Source organism: Hyaena hyaena, unplaced genomic scaffold (assembly GCF_003009895.1).
Source record: "Hyaena hyaena isolate Hyena2069 unplaced genomic scaffold, ASM300989v1 scaffold_653, whole genome shotgun sequence".
NCBI lineage: Eukaryota > Metazoa > Chordata > Mammalia > Carnivora > Hyaenidae > Hyaena > Hyaena hyaena.
In genome coordinates, this window is record NW_024081287.1 from 678205 (window position 1) to 695862 (window position 17658).

At 43.9% G+C, this 17658-nt stretch overlaps 1 protein-coding gene across 1 annotated transcript in view; it reads right to left on the reverse strand.

Annotated features, from left to right (window-relative positions):
- Window positions 1-17163, reverse strand: part of HTR7 (5-hydroxytryptamine receptor 7) — a 92338-nt gene extending 75175 nt beyond the window's left edge. Inside the window, exon 1 of the mRNA XM_039216736.1 lies at window positions 16598-17163. Coding sequence (XP_039072667.1) covers window positions 16598-17142 — 545 coding nt within the window. The 5' untranslated portion in view covers window positions 17143-17163. The remainder of the gene's footprint in view (window positions 1-16597) is intronic.
- Between the last annotated feature and the right edge of the window lie 495 nt (window positions 17164-17658).

The following is a 17658-nucleotide window of genomic DNA, read 5'->3' on the forward strand; positions in this document are numbered from 1 at the left end:
CTCTGGGACCTTTCCTAATCCAAACTGCCTTAGTTTACTCCCAAGTTTATGAGACACATTTATTCCCTGATGTTTGCATCCCACTTGGTGTACACAGACCTGCAGAGGATGAATTAGACACGGTCTTGAGCTAAAGTGTTTCTGCTCTAGTAGGATATTCATTAATTCATCCAACCATTCATTTGGCTAATATGATTAAGCACCTACTGTGTGCTAGGAACTTTGTAAGTACTAAGAAGTAGTGAAAAACGAAGTCAAAGTTCTCGCCCATTGTAATGGAACTTAAGACACATACTTATTAAGGAATTATCATTAGGATACAACGCAGCAGACACAGAGCTCAAATGTAGGTTGCTGGACTCCCAGGTAAGCAGCTAACAGTGAAACTTCTTGAAAGATCTTTTCCGAGTCACCATCTCCACTTCTTTCCTCTCATAGTCTCTTTGCCTCACTCCATCTGGGCTTCCATTCTATTGCTCCATTGAAATTACTCGTCTCAAGATGACTAGGCCTCAAGGTTGCCAATTTTTTGGTCATTTTTCTAGCCTTGCAACACCATTTGACATAGTTATTTTATCTTTCTCAACATACATTTCCCTTAACTTCCACGATGGCACATTCTCCCGCTGTTCCTCATATTGTACTGACTGTCCCTTTTTAGCCTCTCCTTTCCTCTTGGCATCTGAATATCTTCTCTCCCTAAGGCTTGGTATCCAGGCCCCTGTTCCTAACTATTCTCTCCCATCCTATGTCTTTAAATAACATTTACAATGACATCCAAATGTGGATCTCTAATCCTGAATTCTCTCTGGAAATCTAGCCACTTGCATCCAATGTCCACTGGTAAACAAACTTACCACTGAAAGTAGAACTCTTGATTTTTACCACCAGTCCTACTACTTTCATCAGTAAACAGCATCACCATCTACTGGGTAGCTTGAGCCAAAAGCACATCATCCTTCATTCTTCTCTGTCCCTCACTCCCCACATCCAACCCTCAAGTCCTGCAGATGTACCCCCAAGACAAATCCCACATCCCTCCACTTTTCTCCATCTTCACTATTCCCAATTATCCCTTCTCTTGGCTACTGCAAAAGTCTCCCAATTGGTCTCACAGCTTTCAGTCTTACCCTTCTCCAATCCATTCTCCACAAAGTAACCACAGCAAACTATTAAAATTATAAATGGGATGATGTCACCCTACACATCAAACTCAGCAAAGGATCCACTGCACTTGGCATAAAATCCAAACTCTATCTGGTCCAAATCCCAACATAATTTGTGACCACTGCTCTACTCGCATTTCCTTCCAGGCTTTCCTGTGATCAACTGCAATCAACTGGCCCAAGGCCTTGACACCGGCTGCTGCCTTTCCAGAGTGTTCTTCCTCCTGATCTTCACATAGCCAGCTCCACCACATTATTTACATATGCCATCTCTCCAGAAACGTCTTCCGTGAGTACCCACTCTAATTCATACATTGCTCTGTTTTAATTCTCCATATGGCACATATTACCAATGAATTAGTGTGTTTTTGAAAAACACTTCTGTGTCCTATTTATTCTTACTGGAATATAAAATTCAAGAGAGCAAAGACTTTATTTGCCTTGTTTAGGATACAGAAGAGTAACTAATGAAGACTGAGTAATCAATAAAGGTTGAAGAAGTGAATAGATGAATCCCCTATGACTCCCACAATAAGAAAAAACAATTTTGAAGTGTTAAGAAGTTGTGTTTAAAGGACTATCGCCTTTGTGACCCAGAAAGGAAGCCAGAGTGGCGGGGGCCTGCAGTATCCCCAAAACAATCAAGTATGAGACCACAAGGCAATCTATATATCACAATGGAAGTCTTTTCAAAGACTTTTATTGAGATTATCAGAGACTTTTTCACCCCAAACATACAGAATATGTATTTCCTAAAAACACAATTCTGAAATATTCAGGCAACTGGGCCAAATAGATTATAGCTGGACTGGAGCACACGATTGAAATCTCTCGGGTTTAAGCATTAATACTCATAGACCCCTATAGGCGGATGGCTTTGGTGGATGTTCCAGATGAAAGAACCATTTGGAAGGAAGAAAGCTATCCAGCTACTATCGTTTGAAAGAGCAGAAAATATGATCAGAATGCCCATAAATATAGAATGCTCAGGAATGTGAATCAGAACAGAGCCCATGATCAAAGTGAGAATGCAAACTGGCGAAATGGGCAAAAAAAAGCTCGCCACACAGATGCAGTGGGAATGTCTCCCCAGCGCCCCCAGCTGCTCAGCCCCCAGAGGCGGGCAACCTGCATTGCACTACAACGTAGGAAGAGTGAACACTTAGGTCTGACCTGGAGCCATCATTTTGCAGCAGTCCTCAGCAAGAATTCTTTAGGCACAGAAAGGCTGTTCAAAAAACAGACCACAGAGTACCTGGGTTTTTATTGATGGAAGCACTCAACCCAATTGTTTGCAACCAGAAGCTAAATGACTCATAAACTCTTCCAAAAAGGTCATCGCACACAGGGATTGACTGCAAAGCAGTATGTATAAGCTACCTTTTTGAAGGTCCAAAATTTTTTGATATGTGAATAAATAATCTTAATTTATGCTCAACTAGATAACCTCTTGAAGATGGGGCTGTGTATTTATACACCTTTGTATCCCCCCACCCAGTACTCAAATATCTAGTAGACATATAACAAGGGTTTGCCTATTAAAGAAATTTCAGCTACACCACCTCCTTTAGCTTGCTCATGCAGCCTCTCTCTCTCTCTCTCTCAGACATACACACACACACACACACACACACACACACAACTGGGTCTCTATTAGAACCTGATGCTCAAGAGTTCATCTTAAACCTGTGAAGAAGAGGAGCTTGATATTCCATAATGACTTACCCTAACCCAAACCCAAAAGCTAACAGATGGACTGGAGTGGAGACGTCCTGGTTCAACAGTGGAGGAGAGAGGCCAAAACACAGCTGGCCCCTAGGATGTTAGGTGAGAGACTCTGCACTTAGGCTAACATAATTACTATTATATTAACATCATCGCTGTCCTCTCTGGAAGGCAGGAGAAAATATCTAGTGCTTGATGCGGTTCACAAAGGATGTTCCAAAGGCAACATTCTTCTAGGTCTCAAAAGACCTGGGGTCAGTCATTTTCCTAGCCAACCGTGACTCCACTACTTTCTTCTCGTGTGCTCTTGGGGAAGGTTTTTAACCTCTATCGGTCTCCCTTTGCCCGTCACACAGGTGGCCAGAATGAGAGTGCCCCCAGAGCGGTCATGGGGATGAGATGAGATGAATAACGTGAAGCTCCTGACGGTGGACCTGGCCCAGATATGCACTCAACAAATGACACTGCAGCTGCCAGTTCTTGTGCTCCACTACTCGGGTAGTATCTTCCTGCCTGACACCTGTGGCTCTCCTTCTGGGATGTATGAGCTTGGCTGCAAATATGTCTCTTCACTGAAAGAAAAAGGCTCTGAGATTATCATTCAATTTTGCATGCATTTCCCTCTGCTCCATGGCACAACAATGGTGATAATAAAGAGCCAATCCGTGGCTCTAAGCTGCTAAGGATTCCTATCACTAGGGCTTTGTTAAAGTCAGTGTTCTGCATATGCATGGAGAGCAGAGTCACTCACCAGCCTACCACACTTGGATAGGACAATCCCTTGGGGCAGTCCCACTGCCTCCATGTCACTTCTGTTCTTTGGTTTCCCTAGGAAACATCTATGTTATCACCAAGAAGGTTTCACAGAGTGCTGGAGAATAAGTCAAGGTGGGCCAGACCTTGGGAATCTGAGGTACCTGACCTTCTTTCCTCAAATCAACCCACCATGACTACCTAAACACCTACCATGTGCCAAGTACTATGCCGTGGATGGGGATACAGTCTCCAATGAGACAGACGCCTGCCATGCAGAATACACGGATGACTGATCCCACAAATCATGCATTCATTACAGTTAATTTCATATACCACTAGTTACAAATTGAGGTGAGTGTTAGTAAGAAAATATGCAGTTAGTAAGAAAAAAGACTGTTTAAGACAATCTGGAGATTCTAGGAAACTTGCATGAAGCAGTAACATCTAATCAAGGACCTGTCTGAAAAGTGATAAAAAAAATTAGCCAGCCAAAGAGATAGAACAGTGTGGGGGGAGGAGGCAGGGGGTACAATAAAAAGATCTTAAGGCCTTAAACATCAAAATGTCAAGGAACTGAAATAAAGTTGCCAGAATAGTGGGGACTTGGGGGAGACAGGTAGGTAGGTAGATAGGGAGATAGATGGATAGAAAACTGACTTGTATCAAATCTTGGGCAAAAGTTGGCAAACTGCAGCGGGTCAAATCGGGGCTGCCTATTTTTGTATGGCAACCCCAGATAAGAATGGTTTTACATGAAATTCAAATTTCAGTACCCATAAATAAAGTTTTATTAGCACGCAGCCACTCCCATTTATCTACATATTGTCTATGCTCAGGCTACAGTGGCAGAGTAGTTACAACAGGGACCCCTGTGGCACACTAGCCTAAAATATTTATGAAAATAGTCATCTAGCTCTTTACAGAAAAATGTTTATCAACCCCTAATCTAGTGAGCTAGACAGAGGTCAGATGATTCATCTTTTAGGTCATATTAAACATTTAGGACCTTATCCCAAGAGTAGGGGAACTCATTAGCCCATTAAAAAAGTGGAGAACAGCATCACTGAGTAGTGCCCAAACCTGTCTGCACACTAGACTAATCTGGGAGCTGCCAGAATAGGGATGCATGAGTCCTACCCCCTGACACTGTCCATAAGTGTAGGCTGTGGAATTTTCTGAAGATTACTAGGTGATTCTAATGTGCAGCTAAGTTCGGGAACCATGAAAAAAATCACATTTGCCTTTTCATTTTTTTACTTTTTAAACTTATTATTTATTTATTTATTTTGAAAGACACAGAGAGAGAAGGAGAGGTAGATAGGGAGAGAGAGAATCCCAAGCAGGGCCCACACTCAACATGGAACCCAATGTGGGGCTGGATCTCACAACTCCAAGATCATGACCTGAACAGAAATCATGAGTTGGATGCTTAAATGGCTGAGCCACGCAGGTGCCCCTACCATTTGCCTTTTAAAAAGATAATCCTAACTCAGGGGTTCTCCATCTGGCTCTACATTAGAATCACCCGGTGGTATCTTCAAACATACCACCTGGTGGTATGTTTGATGCCCTGGCCCACCCAGAACAATCAAATCAGGTTCTCTCTAAAGCTGGGCTCCAAGAATTGCTATTTTTTTAATTGCCCAGGTGACGCTAATCTTCAGCTAGAGTTACACATGCTGCATTAACATGGGGCAGTAGATACCGGGAGCCTCCTGGGAGGGTACACTGAGTGGTCCCTATGAAAGATGACAGAGGCTCAGGTTGAGTTCCTGGAGATGGTGGGTGGGGAGAAGGAAAGTAGAAAGATAATCATCAGGACTTGGTGATTGGCTGGTGAGAGTGGGGGGCTGAATGGGAAGTTTCAAAGATGGTACCCAAATGTCTAGCAAAGTGAGTAAGTACTGACTGATGTCACTGATTGGGATGGGAACACTGTAAGAGGAACACGTTTGGGAGGAAGAGCATTAGCTCTGTTCTGACATATTGAAAGGGAAGGGCCTATGATGGAGTTAGCCAGATTGAGGCTAGAAGGGAGGCTGGAGTTAAATTATAAAGGGCCCTGACTATTCTCATGCAGCAGACAATGGCTACAGTGATATAGGGGAACCCATGGGGTAGACGCTGTTCCTGCCACACAGAATGTGTATGTTCCTTTAGCTTCCTCATCTACAGAATGGGATTGAAAATGTTCATACTTTCTCTTGTTCACCTTGGGCCAGCAGAGGCACCATGACGGACACTCAATAAACACCCTTGCTATGAAAATTAAATGAGATACTATATGCCAAGTTTCTAGGAATGTATGTAGCACAAAAGGCTCTCAAAAAATGGTAGTTGTTATTCCTACAGGGTTTCCAGAAAAGAAAGACACCGTGACACCCTCAGTGATGTTTTACGACGTATACATGTGGACATCCATGGGAAGGTCCAGCAAGTGGGGTAAGAAACTGGCACATTCGGCGGTTGTAAGAGACAACATAATGGTATCTATTCACCTATTACTAAGAAGTCAGCATTCTAGCAACGCTGTGGAATCCACAGTCCTCCAGGATCCATGCTACCCTTCCAGCATGCTGTTCCTCCCTCCCCAGTGTGGCCCTCTGTCAACCAAGATGACAGCCAGACCTCCAGCCACCGTACTCAAATTCCAGGAGACAAGATGGAGGCAAGGACAAACAAGGAGAGGAAGAAGGCCCACACCCCTTGTAGAAGGAAGTTTCCAAGAAGCTGAAACACAATACTTCTACTAACACCTCCTGAGTCAAAATTTGGTAACATGGCCACACCAAGCCACAGGGGAGATGAGAAAATGTAGACTTTATTCTGGGGAGCCATATTCCCAGGTGAAAACAGGAGTACCTGTAGCTGAGGAAGAAGGAGGTGACAAGCATCAAGAAAGGCAGCCAGCAGCATCTGCACAAGGGGCAAGATCTTGCAGACTTGGGCTTTTTCTCACTTGGGACGCCTTCTGGATCCCTCTCTGTAAATTCACTCACAGACCAATTCACTGCCTTCAGCCTCTTGGCATCTGCTGGCCAAGCTTCCCCTTGCCTGGAAACTCTCCTGCCCTTCTATCACCAGTCTAATTCAACATTTCTTCTGAGACCTCAATCAGGATTTACATCCATCACGGCCATATCTAAACTTCCACTCTTTTCCTTAACTATATTTACATGGGGCGCCTGCATGGCTCAATTGGTTAAGCGTCCAAGTTAGGCTCAGGTCATGATCTCACAGTTGGTGAGTTCAAGCCCCACATCAGGCTCTCTGCTGTCAGCCCGGAGCCCACTTCGGATCCTCTGTCCCCCTCTCTCTCTGCCCTCCCCCAGCTGGGTGCCTGCACATGCTTGCACTCTCTCTCTCAATAAAAAAGAAATAAATATTAAGAAAAAAAGTAGTTTATGAGAACTGTCATTCACAAGAGAGGGAAGACCTGTTTAATCTCCTCTCTCTCACCTTTTCATAGCAAAGGTAGAAAGGGATCCTATCAACTCATAAAGTGTATCTACAAGCTGAAAATTAATTTCAAGATGAGCAAGGATGACTTCTTCAAAGAGAAAGGCGATCCAGAGAAGCCAGAATGCACCCTGTGCTGCTGATCACAGCAGAATGAAAGCCAAGAGCACAACTCACATCGTCGAAGTGAATGAGTCACAGTACCTGGCGAGGAAGCAAGACTTCAGCCAGACACCAGTCAGAACTGAGGTTTATGGCTCCTGCAAATACAGAGGAGTTCCTGTAACTGCTAACAACCCAGAGACGACCCCTGCCCTCACACACAAAGCAAAACAAGGAACGGTCGCTGACAGCGTTGGAACAGCAGCTACACTGGCTCAGATTAACCATACATCAGATGTAAATCCAAATACACCTCACAAGATGTCATCATATAAATACTTTTGTCCTTCTGATTGTAAAGCAAAACACATATGCAGGAAATCACCTAGAATATACACAGATGCTTCAACAGTAATTTTAAAAATGAGCACTCATGTAATTATCACTATAGTCAAGACACAACAAGTCAATGACAGGACTTCAGAGGCATGCCTAGAAGCAATCACTCTCCTTGTTCTCATGATATATATTTCTTTCCTTTCCTTTATAAAATTTCCACTTACGTAGGTCTCTCAACAGTGTTGTTTGGTTCAAATTTTTATCATAATGGAATTGCACCTATATGCGTTCTTTGGGACTCTGCTGTTTCTGCTCAACATTGTGTTTGTGACCCCAAAGTATTTATGGATGAAACGACAGGACATTGAAAATTTGATTTAAAATACTGTGAAGACTGGAGGAGCTCCAAAGGATATGTTGAATACATTGGCCATAAATCGACTACTGTGGAAGCCAGGCAATGGATACATTAGGTTCTTCATACTATACTCTTCACTTTTAAATATGTTTCAAATTTTTATAACAAAATATTGTTTACGTTATTTTGTGAGATTTGTTTTAACCACAGCTTGTTCATTTTCATTACTGTATAGTAATGGTTCTCTAAGGAGGGTCCCCAAACCAGGAGCCTCAGAATCATCTGGGAATCTGTTTGAAAAGCAAATTATCTGGTTCCACCCCAGACTTACTGAATTAGAAACTCTTGGAGTAGGACCCAGCAATCTGTGTTTTAATAAGTTCTTCAGATAGTTCTGATACATGCTCCAGTTGGAGAACCACTAGTGAATAGTATTCTATTGTATAAATGTAGCACACTTTATTTATCCATTCTATTACTGATACACATATATATTATTTCAAGTATTAGGATTCCAAGTTTATGGATATTATAAATATTCTTGTACAAGACGTTTGGTGACAAGAATCTCTTTGATACATACCTCATGGTAAAACAGCAAAATCATAGGGTGTGTGTATCTTCAACCATACACGATAATGCCAAACCACTTTCAAAATGATTTACCAATTCACCATCCTGCTAGTAATGTATGGAAGTACCCTTCGTTCTACATCCTTGTCAATACTTAGTATTTTTCAGACATTTTAATTGTTGCCCTTCGAGAGTATCAAACACTTTTAAGCTTCTCCAACTTGGGATCAAAAAATATACATTAGGGAACAGATATATTAGGGACTAGAACTCCAGACATGAAATCACAGTTTTGCAAATATGTTAGTTGGTGGGTTTGCATGGAATGGGCCTGACGGAGAAACTGAAAGGGTCAGTGGGACTATACTTTGGAAAGCACCATGGACTCTGGTACAAACTGTCACTGAGAAGTGAGGCAGAAACAAAGTAGGGACCTTATGGATGCGCTAAACACTCTCCATTTTATTCCAAGTGAAATGAAAAGCCAATGAAAGGTTTTCAGAAGAGCAATTTACATGATTATACTTCCGTATTTGTATATATTTAAAATATTTCAGGCACACATCCACTTCTAGCTATGATGAGGTTGCTTGATGCTTCAGACCAGTGCTTCTGCTGAAACAACTAAAAGGGCTGGATAAAGCGCGTGCATACGCGCGCGCACGCACACACCTGCCTGTAGCCACCACAGAATTCTTGAGACAACCAGGAGTTAAGGGAACAAAATAATCCTGGAGAAGAGAGAACCACAGAGCAGTGAGTCAAAATCCTGCAGGCACTCTTTCCCTTGGGACATATGCCAAAACGAGATGAGGGGAAGGGGAGGAGGATCCAGGCAAAAAAACCTCAGCAGAGCTGCTTAGGAAGAGGCCACAATGCCAGAAGGCATTTTGGTAATCTCTTGAGGATAGAAAGACAAAATTAAAGACCTGAGAGGCCAACATCCCGGTATTAAGGAAGGGGCAGAAAACTAAGCCCAACACTTGGCTGGTATTCCCCTCAAGGCACTGGTTGCATTCTGCTGTTGTACAGGGCAGGCAGCTAAGAAGCCAAGGAGGAAAGCTTTCCTTTTCCCAAAAGGCTTTCAGTGGGAGCTTTAGCAATCTCACAGCCCTGAGAGAAGAGTTAGAGTACTGAACAAGCCAGCGGGAGAAGTCCCTGAGAACACCCATGCTCTCAGCTGAAATCCCAAGAAGGCTACATCCTGGAAAGAGGCATTGGCCAGTGGCAGACAGAACTCTGTCAAAACTAAAACACAGCCTATAGTCAACACAAACCCTAACTGGATTATAATAATCAGTCCACCAATATGCCTGCCTACCAGCTATTTTCTCTGGAGGAAAATAACATCATCTACAACATCTATAATTTTTCATGAAAAATGTTGAGTGTATAATCAAATGTACTAGGCATGCAAAGACATAGACCCAAAATCCAGAGGGAAAAAAACGGAAACATATCACACACAAAGAAACCACAAGCGATTCAGATATTGGAATTAGCATAAAAAGAGCCTATCAAGAATTTAATAATAAGAAGGAGAAATTACATGAAAAGGCAGAGGATTTGAATCGACAAAAAAGATCAAATACAGAAAAAAAGGAATCAAATGAAATTTCTAGGAGTGTGAAATTAATTACTCAATAGATAATGCTGACCAACAGATTAGAGAGAGCAGAAGAAATAATAAATTGGAAGGAGGGTCAAAAATTTTGCAAAAAGAAGCACAGAGGAAAATGGAAAATAGAGTGTGAGAGACATGTGTGAGAAGAGTAAAGGTTCCAAATTATGTAAATTTGAGACATAGAAGAGAGAAAGAATGGGACAGTAAATTATTTAAGAAGATAATATCCAACTGATTAGAGATATCAATGCACAAGTACAACAATTACTAAGAACCTCACCCATGGTTGACAGCAAACAAAGAACAAAAAATAATCAATAATGCCAGACCTGGGGACATCATAGAAAAATGAGTAAAAACTAAAGACAAAGAGAGAATCTTAAAAGCAGCCAGAAGAAAAAGAGATGCATTATCTTCAAAGGAATAATAATAATGTTAGTTAATGGCTGAGTTTTCAACAGAAATGATGGAAGCCTGAAGACAATGGGATAATGTTTTAAAGTACTGAAAACCCCTCAAATATAGAATTATATACTCGGAGAAAATATCACTCATAGACGATGGCAAAATTAATACATTTTCAGATGAATAAAAATCTGAGAGGGCTTGTTACCAGCAAACTGTCATTTAAAAAATGCTAATGAAAGTTTAACTAGGCAGAAGAAAAGGATCCAGAGGAAAACATGGTAACGTGGGAAAAAAATACAGAGCAACGCAAAGGTAAATATGTGGGTAAATAAGAATGGCTGCTGATTGTTTAAAATAACAAAAGTAATAGATTAGGTCATTCAAATATGTAGATTCAAATGCATGACAACAATAACACAAAAGATGTAAGGGGGTAAATAGAATTCAAATACAGTAAGTTACCTTACTATACAGCATTGTATTTACGCAAAAGAAATGTAAACATATCCACAAAATGACATGTATACAAATAAATGTTTATAGCAGCACTATTAGTAATAACCAGAAACTGGAAGCAATTCAAATGTCCATCTACAGGTGAACTGATAAGCAAATATAATGGAATACTACTCACCAAATAAATAAAATACTGACAGACTAAAATCTATGGATGAATCACACATATACTGAGCAAAAGAAGCTAGAATTAAGAGTATATACTCTACTAGGGAAGCCTGGGTGGCTCAGTTGGTTAAGCATCCAATTTCTGCTCAGGTCATGATCTCACGGTTTGTGGGTTTGAGCCCCGACTCAGGCTCTGTGCTGACAGCTCAGAGCCTGGAGCCTGCTTCGGATTCTGCGTCTCCCTTTCTCTCTGCTCCTCCCCTGCTCTCTGCCCCTCTTTATGTGGGTTCTAACCAAGTAAAACTCATTCATGATACTAAAAAGTCATGACAACAGTTATCCTTGGGAGCAGCAGAAACTGGAGAGGGGCAGGAGATTGGTAATGTTCAATTTCTTGATCTTGTGGCAGATGACACTAAGGTGTCTGCTTTATGGAAACTCTGCATGCTCTATACTTAGGCTTGTTCATTTTCCAGAAGTATTTCCAAAAGACATTTAAAAATGCATTTTGGACATAGAAAGTTATACAAAGAATAAAAAGACTGCATCAGCCATCCAAATTAGAAACAAAACATTACCAGTATAGTCACCTGTGCTAGTCCCTCATTACACCTCCATTCACCCCACCAGAGATAACCATGTTCATGAATCTGGTGTTCTCCATTCTTCTGCACTATTTTTTCCTTTACTCGTTAGGTAAGCTCACCTAAACAACATACAGAGCTGCTTTGCATGTGAGTTGTATTTTTTTAAACACTTATTTATGAAAAAAAAATTTTAATGTTTTATTTATTTCTGAGAGAGAAAGAGAGACAGCATGGGCAGGGGAGGGTCAGAGAGAGAGGGAGACACAGAATCTGAAACAGGCTCCAGACTTTGAGCTGGCAGTCAGCACACAGCCTGATGCGTGGCTCAAACCCACAAACTGTGAGATAATGACCTGAGCCGAAGTCGGACGCTTAACCAACTGAGCCACCCAGGCACCCCAAACATTTATTTATTTTTGAGAGACAGAGAGAGACAGAGCATGAGCAGGGGAGAAGGAGAGAAAGGGAGACACAGAATGTGAAACAGGATCCAGGCTCCAAACTATCAGCACAGAGCCCAATGCGGGGCTCCAACCCACAAACCGCGAGATCATAACCTGAGCCAAAGTTGGATGCTTAACCTACTGAGCTACCCAGGCGCCCCAGTGATTTGTATTTTTAAAAGATCATTCTGAAAGGAGTACGAGGGAACTTTCCGAAATTATCAAAATATTCTACATCCTGACTGGAGTGTTGGTTACGTAGGTATAGACATTTGTCAAAACTCCTCAGACTATCCATTTTTTTTCCCTTAAATAGTTTATTGTCAAGTTGGTTTCCATAAAACACCCAGTGCTCATCCCAACAAGTGCCCTCCCCCATGCCCATCTCCCCCGTCCCCTCCTCCACCCACCTCAGCCGTCAGTTTGTTCTCAGCATGAGAACAAGAGTCTCTCATGCTGAGTCTCTCATGACTCCAAGAGTCTCTCATGGTTTGCCTCCTTCCCTCTCCCCAACTATTTTTCCCCTTCTTCTCCCTCATGGTCCTCTGTTAAGTTCCTCCTAATCCACCTATATGTGCAAACATATGGTAGCTGTCCTTCTCTGCCTGACTTATTTCGCTCAGCATAACACCCTCAAGGTCCATCCATGTTGCTACACATGGCCAGATTTCATTCTTTCTCAATGCCATGTAGTATTCCATTGTATAAATATACCACATCTTCTTGATCCATTCGTCTGTCAATGGACACTTAAGGCACTTTCCATGTTTTGGTTATTGTTGAGAGTGCTGCTATGAACATTGGGGTCCATGTGCCCCTATGCATCAGCACTCCTGTATCCCTTGGGTAAATTCCGAGCAGTGCTATTGCTGGGTCATAGGGGAGTTCTATTGTTAATTTCCTGAGGAACCCCCATACTGTTTTCCAGAGGGGCTGCACCAGTTTACATTCCCACCAAAAGTGTAGGAGGGTGCCCGTTTCTCCACACCCTCGCCAGCATCTAGAGTCTCCTAATTTGTTCATTTCAGCCACTCTGTCCGGCGTGAGGTGGTATCTCAGTGTGGTTTTGATTTCTATTTCCCTGATGATGAGGGATGCTGAGTATCATTTCATGTCAGACTATGCATTTAATATCTTTGCATTTCAGTACAGGTAAATGTTATCTCGCTTAGAACAAATTTTTTTTAATAAAGAGATCATTCTAGTTTCTTTATGGGCAATGGATGCGGGGTGAACAGAAGTGAAACCAGGAAGGTGAGTTAAAATATTTTAGTAGATCTGATAGTGTCAAACTCATCTACTTGAGGAGGAAGGAAACAAAGACAGGTTGTGGGCACAGTTCTTTGAGCAGATTAATTCCAATAACTGGAGGGAGAAGTGAGGCCAAAGGAAGATAGAAGATCAAGCTTGATCCAGTTGAGAGGAAACACTGAAAAGAAGAGGGATCAAGGAAGGAACAAAACCTTTGGGGTGAAAGGGGATGGGGTAATGTGAGGTGTAGGTGGTTTGCTCTTTGCCAGGATACAATGTCATCACATTTTTTAACTGGATAGAAATAAAAATGGGTACAGGTGTAACATGAAAGACTGTTTAGTAGTGGAAAGATTATGAAGTTCCCACCTAATGACTGTTACTTTTTCGATGATCATGAATCATTATCTGAAGAGGATGGGGAAGGGAGCGTTGCCTGCCTGTGAAGAAGAACAGCATGAAATTGCATTGGAAAAGGCGAGAAAAGCATCCAGGTAAGGTGGGGTGTGTCTGAGAAACATCAAAGGTTCCATTTTGGACTAGTGAAACACTCAATAGATATCCAAACTCTTGCAATACAGTAAGAGCTCAAAAGCAGGAATATTATTATTCATCGTTAATTATGCTGCACAAAGCAGACTGTAACCTAACCTTGTACTCAAGATAGAATGAATAAATGAAGATGAAATTTTTTTATATTTTCTTAACACATTTTTGTATCTTTGGTCATATTCTACAATGGAACTGAAGAAAACAACCTCTTCAGAAATAATTCACCTTGGGGGCACCTGTGTGGCTCAATTGGTTAAGCATCCAACTCTTGACTTGGGCTCAGGTCATGATCTCACTGTGGTGGGATCGAGCCCTTGAGCCAAGCTCTGTGATGACAGTGTGGAGCCTGCTTATGATTCTCTCCCTCTCCTTCTCTCTCTGTCCCTACCTCTCTCCTGTGCTAGCGCTCTCTCTCTCTCTCTCTCTCTCTCAGGCTCTCTCTCTCAAAATAAATAAATAAAAGTTACCCCCCAAAATAATTCACCTTAGATATCAAATGCATTTTCCTTTTTCTCACTTTTATTTCTGTGTGTTCTCTGAAGAAAAGCAATCTATGTCTTCTTTCAGTGTTAACAGTTCTTCAGTATATCTAAAAAAAAAAAATGATATGTTCCTCCTCCCAAATAATTTTTAAACAGAATTCACCAATGGGACAATTCTCATAGGAGGAAATAAGGAGACAGGATCTACATCCCTACGTAATATCACAATTTGTGACAATTATAAGGATATACTAATACTAGACGAAGAAATTAGAAGCTCTGGCCAAGCAGGATTAACCTCTTCATTGTAGTTGAGACAGGCCTGCTGCTTGCTGGTAAGTCACATGTGCACACTGAGTGAAGAAAGCCTTTAGCTCATATACAGGAATCTCAGGGTCATCCCAAGCCAAGCCTGAATGTGCCCAGCAGAACAGAAGCACTGGCTATGTTAGGAGACGAGTTAGTATCAATTACGAAATGAAAATATTATAAACATACTTCTTGCACCATAAATTAATATTTGTTCTATTACACTAAATTCCATTTAAAAGGACTCCATTTATGCGAGACGCTCAGACAGGCTTAGCGGTGCAATTTTTAGACCTACAATTCCTGTATAAACTTACAGTGTATAGTGAGTGCACTCTCCTGGTTCCTGTTGCCACAGCCAGACTGTGAGTGCATATGTTTTTGTCATTCTTAACTACAGTAATTCAGAACTTCAGCTGTCAAGCTTAGAGCTAATATTCTTATATATGCTGTTCATGCACTACTCTTAAAACTAATTCCTTGTTTCTTGTCGGAGGCTCCTACCTAGCATGATATATAAAATGGCAAGATCAATTTTTTCAAAATAAATCTAGATCCTTAAATGCAGCTACAGTTTTGTTTTTTTTCTTGAAAATATCCCCTTTCCTATCATTCCCTTTATTCAGTAATTCTAAACCCTGGTCAAGCAGTAAAATAGGAGAACATGTTAAATATCAACAACCCATAAATAGCAGGGAGGCAAAGGAAGAAAAGCTCAGTTTTGTGCTAGACCACCCTTTGAGGCACTGTCATTTTAAGTGTGGAAGCATCAATTATTTTTCTGTGCTGAAAGGTTTACACATTTAAAGGTTCTATAGGTCCACAAAGAAAATAAGCAATCATTTCTCTGTATCATTAAACAACAGGATACGAGTCCTGTGCTGCTTTTAAAACATCAGAACATGGGTAAATATTAAGGTTTAATAAATCAGTTTTAAGAGAAACAGTGCTATTAGGTGGCCAAAGAACCCTGGGACCGTACTTCAAGTTGACAGTTGCACTGTATTCCTAGGGCCAAAGGCGCTCCACTGCAGAATCTGTAATCCTACAGTCTGAAGAAACCCTGGGGTCTCCCAGCCCAATCTGACACCCAAGACAGGAATTTTTTCCCCAGCATCTCTGACAGATGGTCAACCTCTGTTTCAATTACTCCACTGGGGAGTTCTCAAGAGAAGATTCCCAAGGGATATGATGAAGGGCTAGAGCCAACCATTCAGACGGGGAGTGAGGCTCCAGTCAGCACGCCTGCAGGATACAGACGGCGTTGCCAAACACTGAAATCGGACTTCCAAAAGCATGAGATTTAGAATGAGCAATCATAGGAGTGCAACGTTTAGAGATGTAGACCCCCCCCCCCCAATTCTGGAACCATCCTCAGTCCCTTCATTGGCCTGGGGAGCTGCTCCCACGATCGATGGGGAAACAAGGAGGCATTTCAACTACTGATTTCTTAAAGTAAGAAATGACACTTTCAGGCTCACAGCAAGGGTTTGTCAAGTTCAGAGAGAATCAAATCCCTTCCTTCTGAAAACCAAACCAAAGGATGCCTTGGTGGAACTGCTAATGCTTAAAATACTTTAACTTTGGTCTTAAAATCCTCACTACAGTAAACTAGAACATTTTGGACTCTTCTTTTAAAGGTGTATATAGGCTATGCTGTAACTGAAGTTGCTCGGTTGGTGTAGGGTTGATGTGTGTGGGGGTTGATGTTTTAGGCGCAGCCCTTCATCCCGCCTAGGTGTCTGGTTTATCCTCCTAGGAAAGGCGAGTGCTCCGGGGTGGGTGGAGCAGCCAGCACACCCCCAGCCAGACCCCGGGATGGGGCGGCCCGGCCCTTACCTGTCGATGCTGATCACGCACAGGGTCATGATCGAGGCCGTGCAGCACATGACGTCCATGGCGATGAAGACGTTGCAGAAGAAGTGTCCAAAGATCCACTTGCCCCCGATGAGGTCGGTGACGCTGACGAAGGGCATGACCGCCACGGCCACCGAGAGGTCGGCCAGCGCCAGGGACACGATCAGGTAGTTGGAGGGCTGGCGGAGCTTCTTGACGAAGCACACCGAGATCACCACCAGGCAGTTGCCGGCGATCGTCAGCAGCGTGATGAGCGTCAGGATGGAGCCGATCACAACTTTCTCGGCTCTGCCGTAGTTGATCTGCTCCCAGCAGCCGGAGGCATTGTCCGGCGGCGCGTCCCAGGTGGGCACCGGGCTGGCGGTCACCTCTGGGACCCCGCGCAGCAGGTGAGGCGCCCAGGAGCCCACGACCGGGCCGGCGCCGTCGGGGCTCAGGTCCGGCAGCCCGCGCCCCACCTCAGGCAGGAGCAAAGAGCGGAGGTGCCCGTAGAGGTCCGGGCGGCCGCTGCTGTTAACGTCCATCATCGTGCCGCTGTGCGCCGCTGCCCATGGAGCCGGCGCCCCCGCCACGCGCTCCGGCCGCCGGCCCGGGGGCTTCACCTCGCGGGTTCCGCTCCGCCCGGCCCAGCCATGGGGCCCGCGCCGGCCGCTGGGGGGCGCCTCGGCTCGGCCTCGCGGCCCCGCACGTCCCGGGCCCCCAGCCGCTGCGGACCACGCCGGAGCGCGGCCGCGCCGAGCCTCCCTGCGGGAGGCGCCTCAGGCACCGACGGACGCCCGGGACGCGCGGCTCGAGGGCCGGTGGGCACGGCTGGGCTGGCCGCCCGGCAGCCGGCAGCCGGCAGCCCGCAGCAGCCGCGCGCCTCGGCCGAGCGCGCCCGGGAGGCAGCGGCAGAAGTTGCGGAGTGCGCCCCGCCCCTCGCGCCCGCCGCCGCCGCCGCCGCCGCCGCCGCTCCCCTGCGGCAGCCGAGCCGCGTCCCCGCCGCCGCCGCCGCCGCCGCCGCCGCCGCCCGCGCCCCTCGGGCTCCCGGGACGGGTTTCCCC